Source organism: Coffea arabica, chromosome 1c (genome assembly GCF_036785885.1).
Source record: "Coffea arabica cultivar ET-39 chromosome 1c, Coffea Arabica ET-39 HiFi, whole genome shotgun sequence".
Lineage (NCBI taxonomy): Eukaryota > Viridiplantae > Streptophyta > Magnoliopsida > Gentianales > Rubiaceae > Coffea > Coffea arabica.
The window spans coordinates 57,649,309-57,665,584 of record NC_092310.1 but is presented as its reverse complement, the minus strand read 5'-3'; the positions used below and the strand labels follow the sequence as shown (position 1 = coordinate 57,665,584).

At 38.6% G+C, this 16,276-nt stretch overlaps 2 protein-coding genes across 4 annotated transcripts; both read left to right on the top strand.

Moving 5' to 3' along the window:
• The first annotated feature begins 1,213 nt into the window (after positions 1–1,213).
• Positions 1,214–7,698, top strand: LOC140037506 (receptor-like serine/threonine-protein kinase ALE2). Its single transcript, XM_072081746.1, has 9 exons — positions 1,214–1,826; positions 2,981–3,064; positions 3,372–3,485; positions 3,561–3,665; positions 4,413–4,781; positions 4,865–5,131; positions 5,868–6,257; positions 6,425–6,665; positions 6,757–7,698. The coding sequence occupies exons 1-9, from the start codon at positions 1,763–1,765 to the stop codon at positions 7,478–7,480; spliced, it is 2,358 nt and encodes a 785-aa protein (XP_071937847.1). The 5' UTR covers positions 1,214–1,762; the 3' UTR covers positions 7,481–7,698.
• A 346-nt stretch (positions 7,699–8,044) lies between these two features.
• Positions 8,045–13,948, top strand: LOC113714321 (uncharacterized). Of its 3 annotated transcripts, none has more exons than XM_027238123.2 (13): positions 8,052–8,299; positions 8,410–8,491; positions 8,569–8,658; positions 8,894–8,971; positions 9,060–9,134; positions 10,189–10,241; positions 10,777–10,927; positions 11,107–11,217; positions 11,827–11,953; positions 12,107–12,204; positions 12,852–12,990; positions 13,463–13,515; positions 13,627–13,948. In XM_027238123.2, the coding sequence occupies exons 1-13, from the start codon at positions 8,154–8,156 to the stop codon at positions 13,735–13,737; spliced, it is 1,314 nt and encodes a 437-aa protein (XP_027093924.2). In that variant the 5' UTR covers positions 8,052–8,153; the 3' UTR covers positions 13,738–13,948. The 3 variants fall into 3 exon arrangements, with proteins under 3 accessions (XP_071937860.1, XP_027093924.2, XP_027093932.2); XM_027238131.2 differs by having other exon boundaries at positions 8,054–8,299; positions 8,425–8,491; XM_072081759.1 differs by lacking the exons at positions 13,463–13,515; positions 13,627–13,948 and adding an exon at positions 13,265–13,456 and having other exon boundaries at positions 8,045–8,299.
• Positions 13,949–16,276: the final 2,328 nt, after the last annotated feature.

The following is a 16,276-nucleotide window of genomic DNA, read 5'->3' as shown; positions in this document are numbered from 1 at the left end:
TTAATTAAAAAATCATCAGTATATTACATTCAACTTGATCTACGCTTGCATACAAAAACGTATACGTCATCTATGTATACTTTATATGCACTAAGTGAGGTGCTATATTGGATGGCTTATACGCGCAATCTATTATTATTCAGTGATAAGTGGATGAACTAAATCGTGTTGTCATGCCATATATATGTATAATTTGTGCACCGGTGAATGTTATTGAATATAAATTAGACTACAAATATTGAATAGATTTTGTATACATTGATAATGTATATATTATTATAATTAGATGGATGTTACGTAAATAAAATTTAGTTTTGAAATTCAAATTCATCATGCATGACATTCATTCAAATATATCAGTGTATACAATTTTTTTTTTTCAAAGTATACATTGTTAGCATATAAAAAATTATTTCATAAAAATTACAATTCAACACAATATCCAAACATGATTTAACAAAAATAAGTGCACAATAAACAACTAAGTAAGCATTAAACATCAATGTCAAGATCTTTATCCATACCGCAATCTCATATTTAATACCAACCTATAGTGACACCTTTGAGAACAAGGAGCAGTAGAAAATCTCAACTCAATGTGTTTGGATTGCAATTATTTATTTATATCACAAATATATATTTTTACACACTTTTTTTTTATTTTTTAATTAACTCTTTATTTCACACATTACAACGTAAAAAATATTAAAATACTATTACAAATAATTTCGGATCCAAACACAATTATCTCTTCCATTTTTTTAAGCCCTATATCGTTCCAAATTTCAAATAGATTGATTATTATTATTATTTTTTAAATCGAAAACGATAAATCTAATTTATTCTACGCTAAAAGAAAGGGAGTGGGTCTGAGAAATAGATTGATTACCCGCTGATTACCCATTTCTCATTCCCCCCACGAGGAAAGTGGTAGCTTGTCTCTGTGCTTACTAGTAGTACATTTCCCTCTTTTGCACAAAATTTCCCTTTGCCACCAAATTTATTTCCTTTTTTACTTTGGTACAGCAGTATTCACAAAGGATTTGGTAAGGAAAAATGATAAAACTTCAATGCCGCTTACATCATTGGGCCGTGGCAGCCACGCGCAATGGTGGACCGTAATCAAAAGGATACCGGTGGCTAGACCGGCATTAAAGCGACCCTTCCCCCACTTTTTCTCTCCTGTCAATCACTCTCTCTCTCGCCTTGTCTCTCTCTCTCACACACACACTCACTCACTCATACAGTCATACTTACCGCTAAATCTTTTGTTTGTTAAACTCTCACTTCGCTCCACTTAAAAAAGGAAAAGAAGCCGCATTAAACTCTCTGCTCGACGGTCTTTACTTTCCTCGTTACCCCCAATCAAACAATCTCCATCCTCTCAATTCATCTCAAGATCTGCATTCTCTAATCTATAAAGAAAGAAAGCCGCATTATCTGTTTTTTGTTCCAGTTAATTTTTTTCAGATCTCTGCTCTACTCTTTGGATCTATAAACAAGAAAAGGAATTGTTTGCTCCAAGCACCTGCATTGTCGGTTAATGCGAGCTAGGGTGTGAGCTTGTCGTGACTTCAGGGGATTTTTGGGCGTGTATAAGGACATGCAATCGATTAAAGGAGTTAATGGAGGATATTGTCGTTGGCGGAGTAAAAAAATTTTTCCCCGGAACCCTAGAGAGCTCGGGGAAGTGGGGTTCGAGTGCTGAAGTGTTTGATTCTGACGATGCTGTGCTTGAATTGTGTGCTGCTGGAGAGTCAAGATGTTCCGTTCTTTAATGCTTCACTTTTTCCTTCCTTTGCTCGCTTTGCTACCTACTAACCACGGTAACTATGCTATATGCTCCTAATGCACGTGCATTATGCTTGTTTATACTTCTTTATCTTGTTTATTTAATGGTCTACCTTTGTGTGGGTGCCGGACCCGGGAAGTACTGTATTTGATAGCCGGTAATAGCTGAAACCTTTGGCAGAGCAAATAATGGGATGTTAATTGCTTTGTTTCCTTAAACGCAAAATTCAGAGTTGAATTCTGTTTGACTGTATTGCTGCTCGTCATGCTTCAAGGACCAAACAAAGATGGCATAAAATTGTGACTTATTTGTTGAGTTATTTGAGTTAGTTTAGTCTAGTTGCCCACGCTTTACTCTCTTCTGATAGTTGATCAATTTATGGGGCGACTGTGATGATAGTCGATTAATTTCCTGCCGCCCAGGCGGAAGTTATTCCGCATGTAGGTTTGCCTTCAGCATATAATAGCTGTTGTTGTTTATCCGGATATATATCTTGCAGTGTGTGGACCGGTGTGAAAGCTGTAGCTGGCTCCATAGAATTAGTAAAACAGACTTGGGTACTTCATCATTGTAGGATTTACACTGGATTCATTCCTTATGACCCACGCAGCTGGTGTAGACCAATCTAACTCACCTCTAGTCATAACCAGTTAAAGCTGCCTTGTCGAAAGGTCACCACAAGCTTAAGTTCTGTATTCCCTTCTAGACTAACTTCTGGTTTTAATGGACTTGTCCTTTATTAATATATCTGCCTTTCAAAGAGCACGCAGGTAGTTACATTCCGTTTACCCTTACAAATAAAATGACATTGATCATTGTAGGCAATGTTGATCATTCTGTTGTTAAGTCATTGTAGAGAATGTAGCTTTTGTGCATGCGATTACATGGCCCTTATGTGGAATAGGACCATAATCATCTGAGGGCTCTTATTGATGCGTGGATTTATATCAGCTGTTTTCTAGAATGTTAAATGATTTCACACTGCTTACGCATTTTATATAACTAAAGCAATTGTATGGAAAATATTTAAGACCTTAAGGTACATTGCTTTCAATACCCATTACTATAATCTGTCCTAAGCGAAGGATCTTGAAAATGCACACCAGGGCTATACATATTTATACAACACAGCATTTGTTGATATCAATATGGTTGAGCTATTATGATTGTTAATTTTCTTTCTTCCAGGGATTCCATTGCCACAAATCTCGTTGTCTCCATCTTTACTTCCAAGCAAGTCATCCTTCTCAAGGAAAATCTCCCTGGAACATGGTAAACCACATCCTGTAACTCTATCTTCCTTTGCATTGTAAGATTGAGCATTTCTTGGTACTTGCTTGATGTAGAATTCACGGTACATGCCGGATGTCTTCCTCAGTAAAGGCAAACAGTGATTGGGAAATAAAAGAAAAAGCATAGATTGGACATTTTAGCTTTTACTCTCTACTTATTAAATTTGGCTGTGATACTTGGGTGGTAATCGTCCATTAACTATTCTATGTGGCTTTTATTTTGGACAATGGTTATTCCTGTTTATATGTTGGACAATAACATAGAGGTTCATTTTTGTATGTCTCAGTCAGGTTGTTGTCTTCGGGTGCTTCAATGGTTCCTTTTGTAGTGCCTACTCGAAGGCAGTATAAGCCTCCTTTGCATCAATCAGTTTCACCAGCTCCTGCACCAGCACCTAAAGGTACCGTGTTTGCTCATCTGATGCTGCATTCAGAAAATATTCCCTCTCTTACTGAAATAGAAATCATTGTTTAAGGTCCTGTTACTGATCCAAATGTTAGTCCATTGCCAAGACATCATCATCATTCCCCTCGCCCTGGGGGGAGTCATGCAATTTCGCCATCTCCGTCCAGGACACCAGGTAATATTTGACTCATTTCTGGACTATTTGAGCTAATTATCTATGATTTCTTCGTCTATGGGTCCTTGTACAGATTTACCATCAAGCTATGCTAAAATATTTCCCATTCGAAAGAAAAGATGACTTGTCATTTCTGGACTCCACGGTGACCTGATCTGAATGATACAAATTCTGTGATTTTTAATTTTATCTTATGGAGGCTGCTTGAAATACTTAGCAATTAGCTTAAAGTTAATGTATGTATTAATGTTGATTAAATAAGCATCAAACTGCTTTCTATTATAGATTCCATTTCTGACTGCGTGTGGTGATACATGCTGGAGCAAGTTAAAAGGTAAAATAAAATGTAGGCTGGAGCAACAATGCACAGTGTATCCGTCGTCATGCGGACTCTATTTATGGTATTCTATACTGGGTACTTTCCTTAAGTTAGATGGTAATCTCTGTTGGATCATGGTGGGATAACATTTCTGTTATCTATACTGCAAACTTTGTACACCTCATCTGATGTTTTCCTGTCTAAGACTCTCAGCCTTGCGTATAATTTGTCCTGTCCTGTTCGTCAAATCATTTCAGTTCCCTTACTGGAAGTGAATTTATTGCATGCCATTGCCTATCAACATAGCAAATAAATTGATTTAATTAATCTGCAGTAGCTCGTTGCGCTTAGTGTTGTTCTCTTGATTAACTTATTCTTTAGTTCTCTTATTTAATTACAAAAGCAAAGGGTGTTTTATGCATTGGCAGGTTGTGGTCAAATCTGTGCAGAGCCATTTACGTCAACTCCATTTGGTTCGACATGTGGTTGTGTGTTGCCAATGAAAATCAAACTTCTTCTTGATGTCTCGCTTTATGCTGTTTTTCCTCTGGTCACTCAGCTTGAGATTGAGATTGCAGAAGGAGTTTATCTAGAACAAAGTCAAGTAGTCATAGTTGGTGCTAGTGCTGATAGTCAAAATCAGGGAAGAACAGTAGTTGACGTTAATTTGGTTCCACTTGAGGATAGGTTTGATAATACAACTGCTCTACTGATTTATGAAAGATTTTGGCAAAAGAAAGTGCTTCTTAATAGGACACTTTTTGGTGCTTATGAAGTAATCTACATTTCCTATCCAGGTAACCTGGTATCTTTTGGTTTTTTCCATTGTTGATCCATTAAATAATCCCATGGAATCTTAGTCTGAACAAGTTGTTATTAGGTATTCCGTCTTCACCACCATCTGGTGACTCCTCTGGCAGTGGCCCCAGTGGAAGTGTTGGAAACCAGCAATTCCCTATTACTGCATATATGGATGATAAAAATCAGAAAATGAGTCCACGAATTATTTTTGTCATTGCCTTGTCTGCACTAGTACTGTTGGTGGTTTGTTGTGGAGCTGCTGCTGTCCTCTTGAAATGCAGGAAGGCTGGTAGACCATCCAATGCTGTTGGTCCTGTGATAACACCGTCATTAAATAAGAAAAGTGGTATCTATTTGAGCTTTATCTTTCTGTATCTTTGTAGTTATCAATTTTTTGAGAGCGGTATGTCCCATCCTGTAGCAGTTGGTGGAATACCAAGGCCTCCCACTATACAAGCATATTTGCAGTTACAGAGTTTTTGGGTCTTTTAAGAGATACAGACATTTCTGTTAAAAGAGAAGCTAGTAGTACCCTTGATTGCTTGATCTCATGTTTATAGGACACATAAATGAAAGAGACATGCTAAATATACCTGAAAAGATGAAGTATACAGGGTCTCTTCATCTTTTTTTTTTTGGTGTGCAGCAGCAGTTTGATGAGCCCAATAGGGTTTTGAGTATTAAAAAAACTCTGCTTGTCTTTTAGATGACCGGAGCATTCATCTTGAAGAGACAAAATTTACATCTGCTTTCTTACCCTTGACATGCCTAATGCTTGTTCCTGCTCGTGTATATGAACGACAAAACCTATAGTTGTCTTGGAGTTGATTAATTGCAGTTATTATGTTAAAAATCACTAAATGGTCTTTGAGATTGATTCCTGAGCCTTTGTATGGTAATTTATGCATGCGTTTGAAATTCTTCTTTAGGATTTGGTTGGACAGATTAGGTAACCATGCGTTTGACCTGTTTTAGTCATGGTAGCTGGTAAATTGAATATGAACTCGCATTAGCTTCAGCCAATTTAGTTCTCCAAGTGGTAGAGATTTTCTTATGCATTTGAATATTTGTTTCTGTCTCAGGAATGGGATCAATGCTATCAAGTAGCCCAGCAAGCTCCACATCAACATCCATCCTATCTGCCATGCCAGCTTCTATTCTTTCTGTTAAAACATTTTCGCTTGTTGAGCTTGAGAGGGCTACAGAGAAGTTCAGTCCCAAGAGGATTTTAGGTGAAGGTGGGTTTGGACGTGTCTACCATGGGCTCTTGGAAGATGGAACTGATGTAGCGGTGAAATTGCTTACAAGAGATATTCAGAATGGAGACCGTGAATTTATATCTGAAGTTGAGATGCTCAGCCGATTGCATCATCGTAACCTTGTGAAGTTGATTGGTATATGCATTGAAGAACGGGTACGATGCTTGGTTTATGAGCTTGTACCAAATGGCAGTGTTGAGTCCCACTTACATGGTACATAATTCTTCCTTTCAATTTCTATTACTTTAAAAAAAATTTCTCATGCTTATATCAAGACGTATATTGCTACAAAACGCTCCACTTTATTATTTTCGAACTCATACAAATGATTGTCAGTAATACGATCCATCTAATTTGTGAATATCCATGCAACATTTCAGGTGTGGACAAGCAAAAAGGGCCTCTAGATTGGGATGCGAGGCTGAAGATTGCTCTGGGTGCTGCTAGGGGATTAGCTTATCTTCATGAGGACTCTAATCCTCGAGTAATTCATCGAGATTTTAAAGCAAGTAATGTTTTATTAGAAGATGACTTTACCCCCAAAGTTTCAGATTTTGGGTTGGCCAGAGAAGCAACAGAAGGAAGCCATCACATTTCTACTCGAGTCATGGGAACTTTTGGGTATGTACTGCATCTTGTACTGCCCCTGTGGAGTTGCAGCTGTCTTATCTTTCCTTGCTTAGTGGTTAACTGTCTATAATTTGAATTCCAGGTATGTAGCCCCTGAATATGCAATGACAGGGCATCTGCTTGTGAAAAGTGATGTTTATAGTTATGGGGTTGTGCTACTAGAGCTTCTCTCGGGAAGAAAACCTGTGGACATGTCTCAACCTCCGGGACAAGAAAATCTTGTGACTTGGGCGAGGCCTCTACTTACCAGCAGAGAAGGTTTAGAGCAGCTGGTGGATCCTTCCTTGGCTGGAAGCTACAACTTTGATGACATGGCTAAGGTGGCTGCCATTGCCTCCATGTGCGTTCACCCAGAGGTAACTCACAGACCATTTATGGGAGAAGTAGTGCAGGCACTGAAGCTCATATACAATGATGATACAGACGGGACGTGCGGGGATGGTTGTAGTCAGAGAGACTCTTCTGTGCCAGACTCTGATTTCAAAGGTGACCTTGTCCCTTCCGAAAGTAGTTGGTGGAATGCTGTGGGAGTTACTCCGAGGCTGACTTACGGACAGGCATCCTCTTTCATAACGATGGATTACAGTTCAGGTCCACTTGAAGAGATGGAAAACAGGCCGTTTTCAGCTTCAAGTCTGGCTGGAGGGGTAGCATTGCCCATCAAGCATGGGAACAGGTCAGGTCCATTGAGGACTGTCCGCAGTAAAAAAGCGTTTTATAGATTAAAGGGGAGTATGAGCGAGCATGGACTGCTTTCGAGGCGTACTTGGAATGATGGTCCTAGCGGTTATGAAGCTTCATTTTAGGCCATTTTTTCTTTTCTTTTCTTTTTTCTTTTTCAAGTGTACAGTAATGAAGGGCCATTTGTATTGAGAAAATAGGTTTCTTCGGTGGTGTAGGATGTGGTAGTTGTGAGCTCTTTTATTTGCGTAGAGAAAATGAGAGAATATTCTGACCTCTAATTTTGATAATCTTAAAATATTCACAATACAATGGAGATGCAGGTCGGGGACGTCATCTTGTATATTGATCAATCAATTTTACCCACCTACGGTTCGATTACGGGATTGAACAGATAGTAGTACTAGTTTTTTTCATCTCAATGAATGAATGTGGGGATGGCGCGGTGCTCGGTGGGTAAAAAGTCAAACCACCGCCGGAACCGGAAAGCTTTGGAGCATTTTTTGCGTCATAGTATTCCTCAAAATATTCTTCTTGATTTTGTGTTGTGCACCATGCACCAAACAGAAAAATGATTTACTAATTCTTTTTTCTTTTTTTTTTTCCCTCCGAAACGATAGGAAATGATTTGCTAACAATTGTCGCGGTCCTTCTTCTACTCGTACAATATGACATGATAAATTAGCAGTATTATACCAGTCGTTGTAAGTGGATGGAGCGCAGCGGACAAAGAGATAAACTAATCTCATCCTGGTTGCGGGATACATATCTGCCCAAGTGGCCATAGAAAAAGTAGCAATGGCGTCACCATCATTGCACTCGCTTCCTGGTGGATTGACGGATGCAACTAAGTCATTATTGTATTCCTGCTCCAATCTCCTACCAACTCCTCCTCATTCGTCTCCACCGCGCTCCAATTCTTCTCACATCACTCGCTCTCCCAGGTACCTTGCTCTTTCTTATACTACTTCACAAAATTTTTTTTTTCGCTTCTTCGAATTGTTACGCGTCGTCGTCTGCGGCATTGCTATCGGCTTGTGTTTGTTTACAGCAGAAATTTGTGTGACAGGAAGACGATGTCAACTTCAGCTCAAGCTTCCTCATCGCTTCCACCTCTCCCCGAAGATCGCATCGTTGTTGGTCTTTTTCCTTTATCTACTTGCATTATTTTTTTTCCATTTACAATTACACTGATAACAGCGTACTTATGCAGCTAGGTTGCGGATTAGTGTCGGCGGATTTCTTGGCTACAGTGGCCTTTTACCCCAATCCGGACGACAAGACTCGTAGCACCAGCGCTAAGGTTTCTCTTCCTATTCGTATACTAATCGTCTATTTATTCTGCTACACTATGCCAATCGTCTATTTATTATTTTCTTTTTCTTTTCTTTTAAAGAAGAAGAAGAAGAAGAAGAAAAATCTTTTACATATGAAATTACTCGTGCAAAATTATTTTGTATACACTTTCAAAATATTAAGCATATTGGTTGGTTGATGCTTGCTCCCAAAATGACTGCGTCGGGGCCTTTTCTGATTAGTTGCAAGGAGGGGGAAATGCAGGGAATTCTTTGACTTGTGCCGCTCGATTGGGACTGAAGCCGCGGCTGATATCCAAGGTCTACTTTCAACCTTGTAATTTTTTAACTGAACATTCTCGAGTAATATATAGTAGGGGATGTTTATCGCTAGAAATTTCTTGAGTAGGTTGCTGATGACCCCCAAGGAAAAGGGCTAATAGAGGAACTAGAAGCTGATGGCGTTGACACGTCCTTTCTTGTGGTGGGCTTCTTCGGATCTCTGTTAATTCGTGCAAAACTTCCATTTCTTTTACTCGCTTGAGCTTTTCTTTGGCATTTTAATGGTGGACTTCTTTGTTTCTGTTACTCATGTGAACCTCTCTTTGGTGTGTGATTTTGATATCAGTTTCTCCCATCACAATGCTTCAACCTTTACTTGCTAGAATTCCGAGGGAAAATATGATTTACATACATACGCAATCACCTTGACCTGCAATCTCTTCAAATGTGATGAACTCCAAAATGAAGCTACAGAGCATTGAGAAATTAGGAATTTCTGTTTGATGTTTGGACATCAAATGTGCAAGGTTAATTCCTTGTTGATTTAGAATGATGAGCGCCAATGCTTGCAGTCATATGTACAGTTTAACTATATTCTTTGTTTGACCTGATAAACTTACCTTATTGAAAATTGATATATTGTGGCCTGTCGTTGCTAGGAGCAGTCAATCCTCTGTGATAGCACAACCTTCAACTCATCTCAAAGTTGATATAAAGTATTGCAAAGTTTGGCTCTGTGAGCTAAATTTTGGTAAAGTGAAGGACAACTTTGACCTGCTTTTGGCTTTTGATGCTATTTCAATTTTGTGGTTTCTATATTTTTGTAACTAAAAATATTAGGGGAAGGGTAGTTACCCAACGCAAAGGCCAGGCTGGCCACAAATCCAATTCGTGCTTAAATGTTATTTACAGGTCGCCCACCAACAAAAGACTGCTCCCATGGATATTTGGACCTAACAAACCTTGCTTGCTGAATATGAATTCACCATATTATTCTGATAGATTACTCATTAGCCAAAGTGCAGCTAGTCCCAGATTTTCTTTTACATGGGTTAAAGTCATCAACTGGTTTCCTGTATTTTTGCTTTCCACGAGGTCATGGTGGGTCGTTGATAGCACTACCATCAACTTTTTCTTTGATGTATGAAATGTACTGTATGGGAGGTGGTTCCCCTTATCTTTTTCAAGTTACTCTTCTTTTAATCTGTAATGTTTCACAATGCTCACTTAATTTTCTATTGGTATATTTTTTTCAGGTATCAGAAGGAGGCAATTCTCCATTCACTTATGTCATTGTCGACAACCAAACGTGAGTATTCTGCAATAGATTAATGATTTTGTTGCACAAATAGGAGTAATTTAGTTAGGATGGTTCTGTTTATCTGCTTCTTCACTGGATGTCAATGGTTTGCTCATTTGTTGTGAATGATCTTTCATTATGTATATCTCTCTAAAGGCTGGATATTACTTTTGTTTAGCAACACTGTGTACTTTTACTTGCCTTTAGTTGTTAACCGAAGCTAGCAAAATTTTGATTACCCCTTGTTTAACATTTCCTTGGTTAAGTGCTAGACTTTAATTTGGTGAAGTATATGATTTTTGTTTTCTCCTTTTCTCATTTCTGTTGTTTTTAGACTATTGATTACTATGAACGAATTCAAGAAGAATGGCGGCAGGGTTTCAGAAAACAAAAGAAAGGCAGTTTAAAGATGCAAACTTTTTTGGCTTCCATCTTTCATTTAAGATTTTCATGTGAAGTACTTGAAATCTAGAGTTTTCTTAGCTGAGTTAAATAGATTGCTTCATTTTATTAACTTGGAGTTTTGTTTCTTGAAATATTTCAGGAAAACTCGCACTTGCATTCATACTCCAGGATGCCCGCCCATGATACCTGATGATCTTTCAACTTCTAACTTGTTAGCTGCTATTAGTGGAGCAAGGCTTGTATATTTTGATGGAAGATTACACGAAACTGCTTTGCTTGTTGCACAGGAGGTAATCTTCAAGTGTTTGCGTTACTTTCGTCTAAGGCTAATTTTCTGCTCTATACAATTTTAGGAACTCATCGTTAATGCACTATTGTATACGAGCATTGATACTTTCAGAGGTAGCTGGTATTGTTGAAACTTTTGCAAAGTGAAAATGACAGAATGCTTTCTGATTTTCCAGTACAGGCAAATCGCAGGGCAATTCCTATCTTAACTGATGCAGAAAGCAAGAGCGAGGGATTAGATGATCTCTTAAGTTTGTCTAGTTACGTTGTATGCTCAGCAAAATTTCCACAGGCAAGTTTAGGCTTCATAAAAGCTGCTTAAATAGTAATCCTTTTGAACTGCTGTATGTCTTTCTATTTATAACTCTAGCATTGCTACCCTAGTTTTTCTAGGTTGTTAATTAGAGGAGTTATGGTTTTTTCATAAATTGGACTTTTTGGGATCATAGCAAAAGTTTATTTATACTTGGTTGGTAGCTGGTAGACCATTGCAGCAGATGTGAATTATTGACAAAATAAGTTGTACTCTTTTCATTGGATTAAAACAAGGAGACTGCAAAGGGTGGTAATAATGTCTGCTTTGTTTCTGGATTTTTGAAGTATGCCATGTGAAATACTGAATTAACTTGATGTTCATTAATCAGGCTTGATTTTAAACAATTTGTATCTGTGAATTAGATTCCAGTCCATCAATTCTTTTATATTGTGCAAGCTTTCTGATTACAATCTGTAGGATCATCATTCTTCGATTCTAATCTTGCTGGAACTGCTTTGGAAAAGATTCACCTTCGATTGCATTGGATCATCAGTTTCATATTTTGTCTTTTTTTTCTCTGTCGTTGCCTTTTTCCTTTCCCCGTTTGAGGAGTTATTTGCAAATATCTTACATCTTTCCTTGCAGGAGTGGACTGAGGCGCCATCTATCCCAAGTGCCCTTGTTTCTTTTCTTTTGATGTTGACTAATGTCAAATTTGTCATTGTGACATTAGGCAAAGAGGGATGTATAATGCTGGAGAGGGGCATGACTGGTATGCACATGCAACCTTTTTTCCCCCACTCTTGAATGAACTACTATATGTGTATAGACATCTTCAAGATCATGATTGGATATGTGGATCAGATCTCTTTCAATTTGCTTCAATTTACCTCACTTTCTGTTTGTCAAAAAAATGTTTCTGCAGAAAATGCCCAGTCTGAAGAAACAGATATAGATGGTTTATGCGATATACTGAAGAAGAAAAAAGATAGTAATAGAAACTCGCCAACATGTATATCCTCGGTAATTTCTTTTCATCCTTGAAGGTTTCGGCAGTAGTGTAGCTGAAATATATGAATTTCATTTATTCTGCATTGAGTTTCACATGGCAATCATTTTAAAACTATTTGATCTGGATCTAATTAAGCACAAACTATATTTTATGACACTTAAATCCGGGCGTTGATGATCATAATTCATTAACAATGCTGAATTTTGAGTTGGATGCTGTGTGTGTTCATTTTCTTGTTTGGACAGTCTTTTGGAAGTAGCATGCTCACTTCTGTGTAAATTTTATGAGGAACTTACTGCTGAGAAGTTCTTTAGACACATGCATATACGATAGTGGTGTGTTGTATAAATGAAAGATCTGGCCGAAGTATGGAACATGCAGAAATTAATATCTTCGTAAGAGGAAAATACAATATTTATCTGGCATGTGGCCTTTTGTCTTGGAAGATGAAATCTCATGACGTCAAGTTAACCTGTTATTTTTGGAAAGAGCTTTCTTCTTTACCTTGCTGCAGAAAGAAAAGAAAATACAATTTTAATCTGCAGGCCTTGTTGGAAGTATTTGAAAGGAGTCTGAGTTGTAATAGTTCCTAGTAACTTCACTAGTACTCTGTGACATTAGACTTTATGCTGTTTTTTCTGCATTTTTCTCCCAACAGGGTGTGAAGAAGTTATGTGCGAAGGGGATTGGGACTGTGACTGGAACACTATTTGTTGGAACAGCTGAGAATATACCTCCTGGAGAACTTGTTGATACAACTGGTGCTGGAGATTCATTTATCGGAGCTACACTTTATGGTAAGGAAAGAACAGTTTTTGTCCTTGTTCCCGCTCTCTCTCTCTCTGTCTCTCTCTCCCTTGGTTGAAAAGGCTTATTGCCCCTTAATATACTTTAAATTCTGCTGCTGCTGCTGCATCTTTCCCACGAACTAAAACACTCTGCAAACACACACACACACACACCACATAGACGTTGTGTATGTGAGTGTTTTTGAGAGTGGCAGATTTGTGTATTGTATCATTGTAGTATGTGGTCTTTGAAAACGCAAAATTGATTCTGTTATTTTATCAGGACCTCTCTCTTCAGGTTTGAGGAGGATTTAGGGTTTTCAATCTGTCAGCCATCTAGAAATCTATTACGCTTTCCCTTACAATCTCTGCAAATGCGGAGTGTCCATACTGTTTTATGACACTTCTTATAAGTTGTACTTCGGTGGCTGGGCATTGATGATATCCGTATCCAACCCTTTATCTCTACGTTGTTTTGTAGCCATTTGTGCCAACATGCCGCCAGAAATAATGTTACCCTTTGCAGCTCAAGTGGTAAGTAAACTTTCCTCCTGCAAGTAAAAATGTACTAAAAGCTGGGGTCCGAGCAATTGATTGACTGGAGATAGCTTACCAGTGACATCCACTGTGTGTCTTTAATTGCAGGCAGCTATTAAGTGTAGAGCATTGGGCGCTAGGACTGGAATTCCTTATCGTACAGATCCTCGTTTGGCGTCTTTTTTAGTTGCTGGATCCCAAGAGGTGGCCGCAGTATAGGAGTATTGGTTAACAGAAGCATATCATCGGGCCGTCGTCTTGGGTTTTTCATTCTCGTGTTTTTTGCAGTGTTTTGGTGGACAGATCTCGTCCTTTTGATGTTAGAATACTTGCAATGATATGGCCTCCATTGGAAGGATGGGCATAATATATTGAGAATTACGTGGATTTTTTTTAAAAACTATTACAGATCTGGTGCTTGTTTATTGCAGTTCCCAGGTGTTGACATTTACTAATTCAACAGGTAAGATGCAATATATATATATATATATATATTAGGGGAAGAGAAATCGCAAACTTGTGCATGCCTCTTGGTTCAGCTGAATTCTCAACTAGCATTAAAGCATAGTGTCCTGGATAAATTACAGTACAAGAGCTAATCACTGAACGAAACGATGCATTAAAACATCTGGAAGCGCATTTTTCTCCCAAAAGACAAAACACCTTCTACCGTTCGATTTCGATTCCTACTTCTAACTCCCCCAAAAAAAAAAAAATGTCTTAACACACACACACAGCAGTACGACTGTGAACACAGAATTCAGACTGCCTATAAGAGCCTCGACCCACTTAAATGGCACCAGATAGAATCCACAAGTTGCAATGAAACAAATCATGACAAACAAGAATGTGGCTCTCGGATCGCGCCAACTTAGCAGTGCTTGAAAACGCTCGCCTTGAGTAGCCATATCCCCGACAACAGACTGAATCCTTCCGGCAACACTCCTGAGTCTATTGTACCTAATCCTAACAATCTCCGCACTTCGACTTGAGGGGAAAGAATCAAATTCCTCATCCAATTCATCTGGGTGCACAGCATCAGCATAGGACAGTCGAGTGTCCATATGAGGCGGGTGGCGTGGCCTGGACCTATATCGCCACAGTCCGACGGAAGCCATGGCCAGCAATACACAAGGCATTATGAGCTCAGGCACCAAGACGAATATCACGAAGACAATCATGAACAACGCCGAGTATACGGGCTTGTGCCAATTGCGCGGAGACTCCAAGAACCTGCTCATGGCAACGAACCAAGCTAAGATATTTGTGAGCCTAAAGAAATTGGCTTTGCTCTTTCTCATGCTCCACATATGCGAGTCGTGATCAAGCATGTACTCAACCACATCTCTTCCCAAAGGTGGCTCAGCTCGACCTAGCCTTGACGCCACCACATTCATAGCCTGGCATCTCAAACCATCCAATTGATTTACGGACAATGGCAGCACGTAATGCATCTTCGGAAGCAAAGGCATTGAATACATGTGTAGCACATTGACCATAGTAGCACAAGAAAACCGAACAGCCAAATGAAGCTCTCCTGTCTTCTTTCTCCGGAGGGATGCAACATGAGGAGCGGATAAGCATGAGTATAAACTCTATCAGATTCGAGAGTGGACAACCTAATTCTTGTTAGAAATATTATCGTTGTTAATTAATTATATTTATTTATGGAGTTAGTGGAATTAGTGGAGTTAGTGGAATTAGTGGGGTAACTAGTGGAGTCATTGAGATAGTTAGTGGAGTTAGTGGGATAGTTAGTAGAGTTGGTTTAAATTCTTTAAATAGAGTAATTTCATGTTATGAGAAATATCAGTTTTACAAAGAAATAAACACTTGTACTTTGCTTCTGGTATTATTTGTCTCAATACTTGTAACAGCGGCATCAGAGCTAGGCTTGTGAGTGAAAATAAAAGTGAGTTCTGAGAATTGTGTTGGTAAATTACGATGGCCACCGATAATTTTGTGCAACCAGCAATTCCTCGTTTTGATGGTTACTATGATCATTGGAGTATACTAATGGAGAACTTCTTGAAATCTAAGGAGTATTGACAGGTTGTCGAATCTGGAGTAACAGAGCCAACGGCAGGAGTAACATTGTCAGAGGTGCAAAAAATGGAGTTGGAAGCATTGAAGCTGAAAGATCTTAAAGCCAAGAATTATCTGTTTCAAGCTATTGATCGAGCCATTTTAGAGACAATTCTTAGTAAAGATACCTCCAAACAAATTTGGGACTCCATAAAGAAAAAGTATCAATGAAATACAAAGGCGAAACGAGTGCAGCTTCAAACTCTTCGGACCGAATTTGAGACTTTATGCATGAAATCAAGCGAATCGATCACTGATTATTTCGCAAGAACGATGGCAATCAATAACAAGATGAGAATCTATGGAGAAAATTTGGAGGACATCACCATTGTCATGAAGATTCTTCGATCGATGACAACAAAATTTAATTTTGTTGTATGCTGTATAGAAGAATCGAAAAATATTGATGCAATTTCAATTGATGAGTTGTAGAGTTCTTTGTTGGTTTATGAGCAAAAAATTAACTAGCAAGAGAAAAAGGAGCAAGCACTGAAGGTTTCAGCAGAAAGTCACTCAACGTGAAGAGGAGGCAGGGGCAGAGGCAGAGGTAAAGGAAATAATGATCGTGGCAACCAACAACAACAATACCAGCACCAAGAAAATCAATTTCAAGGAAGAAGAAGAGGACGATGAGACTATGCATCAACAACTCAAAGGCCAGAGTCAACAGACA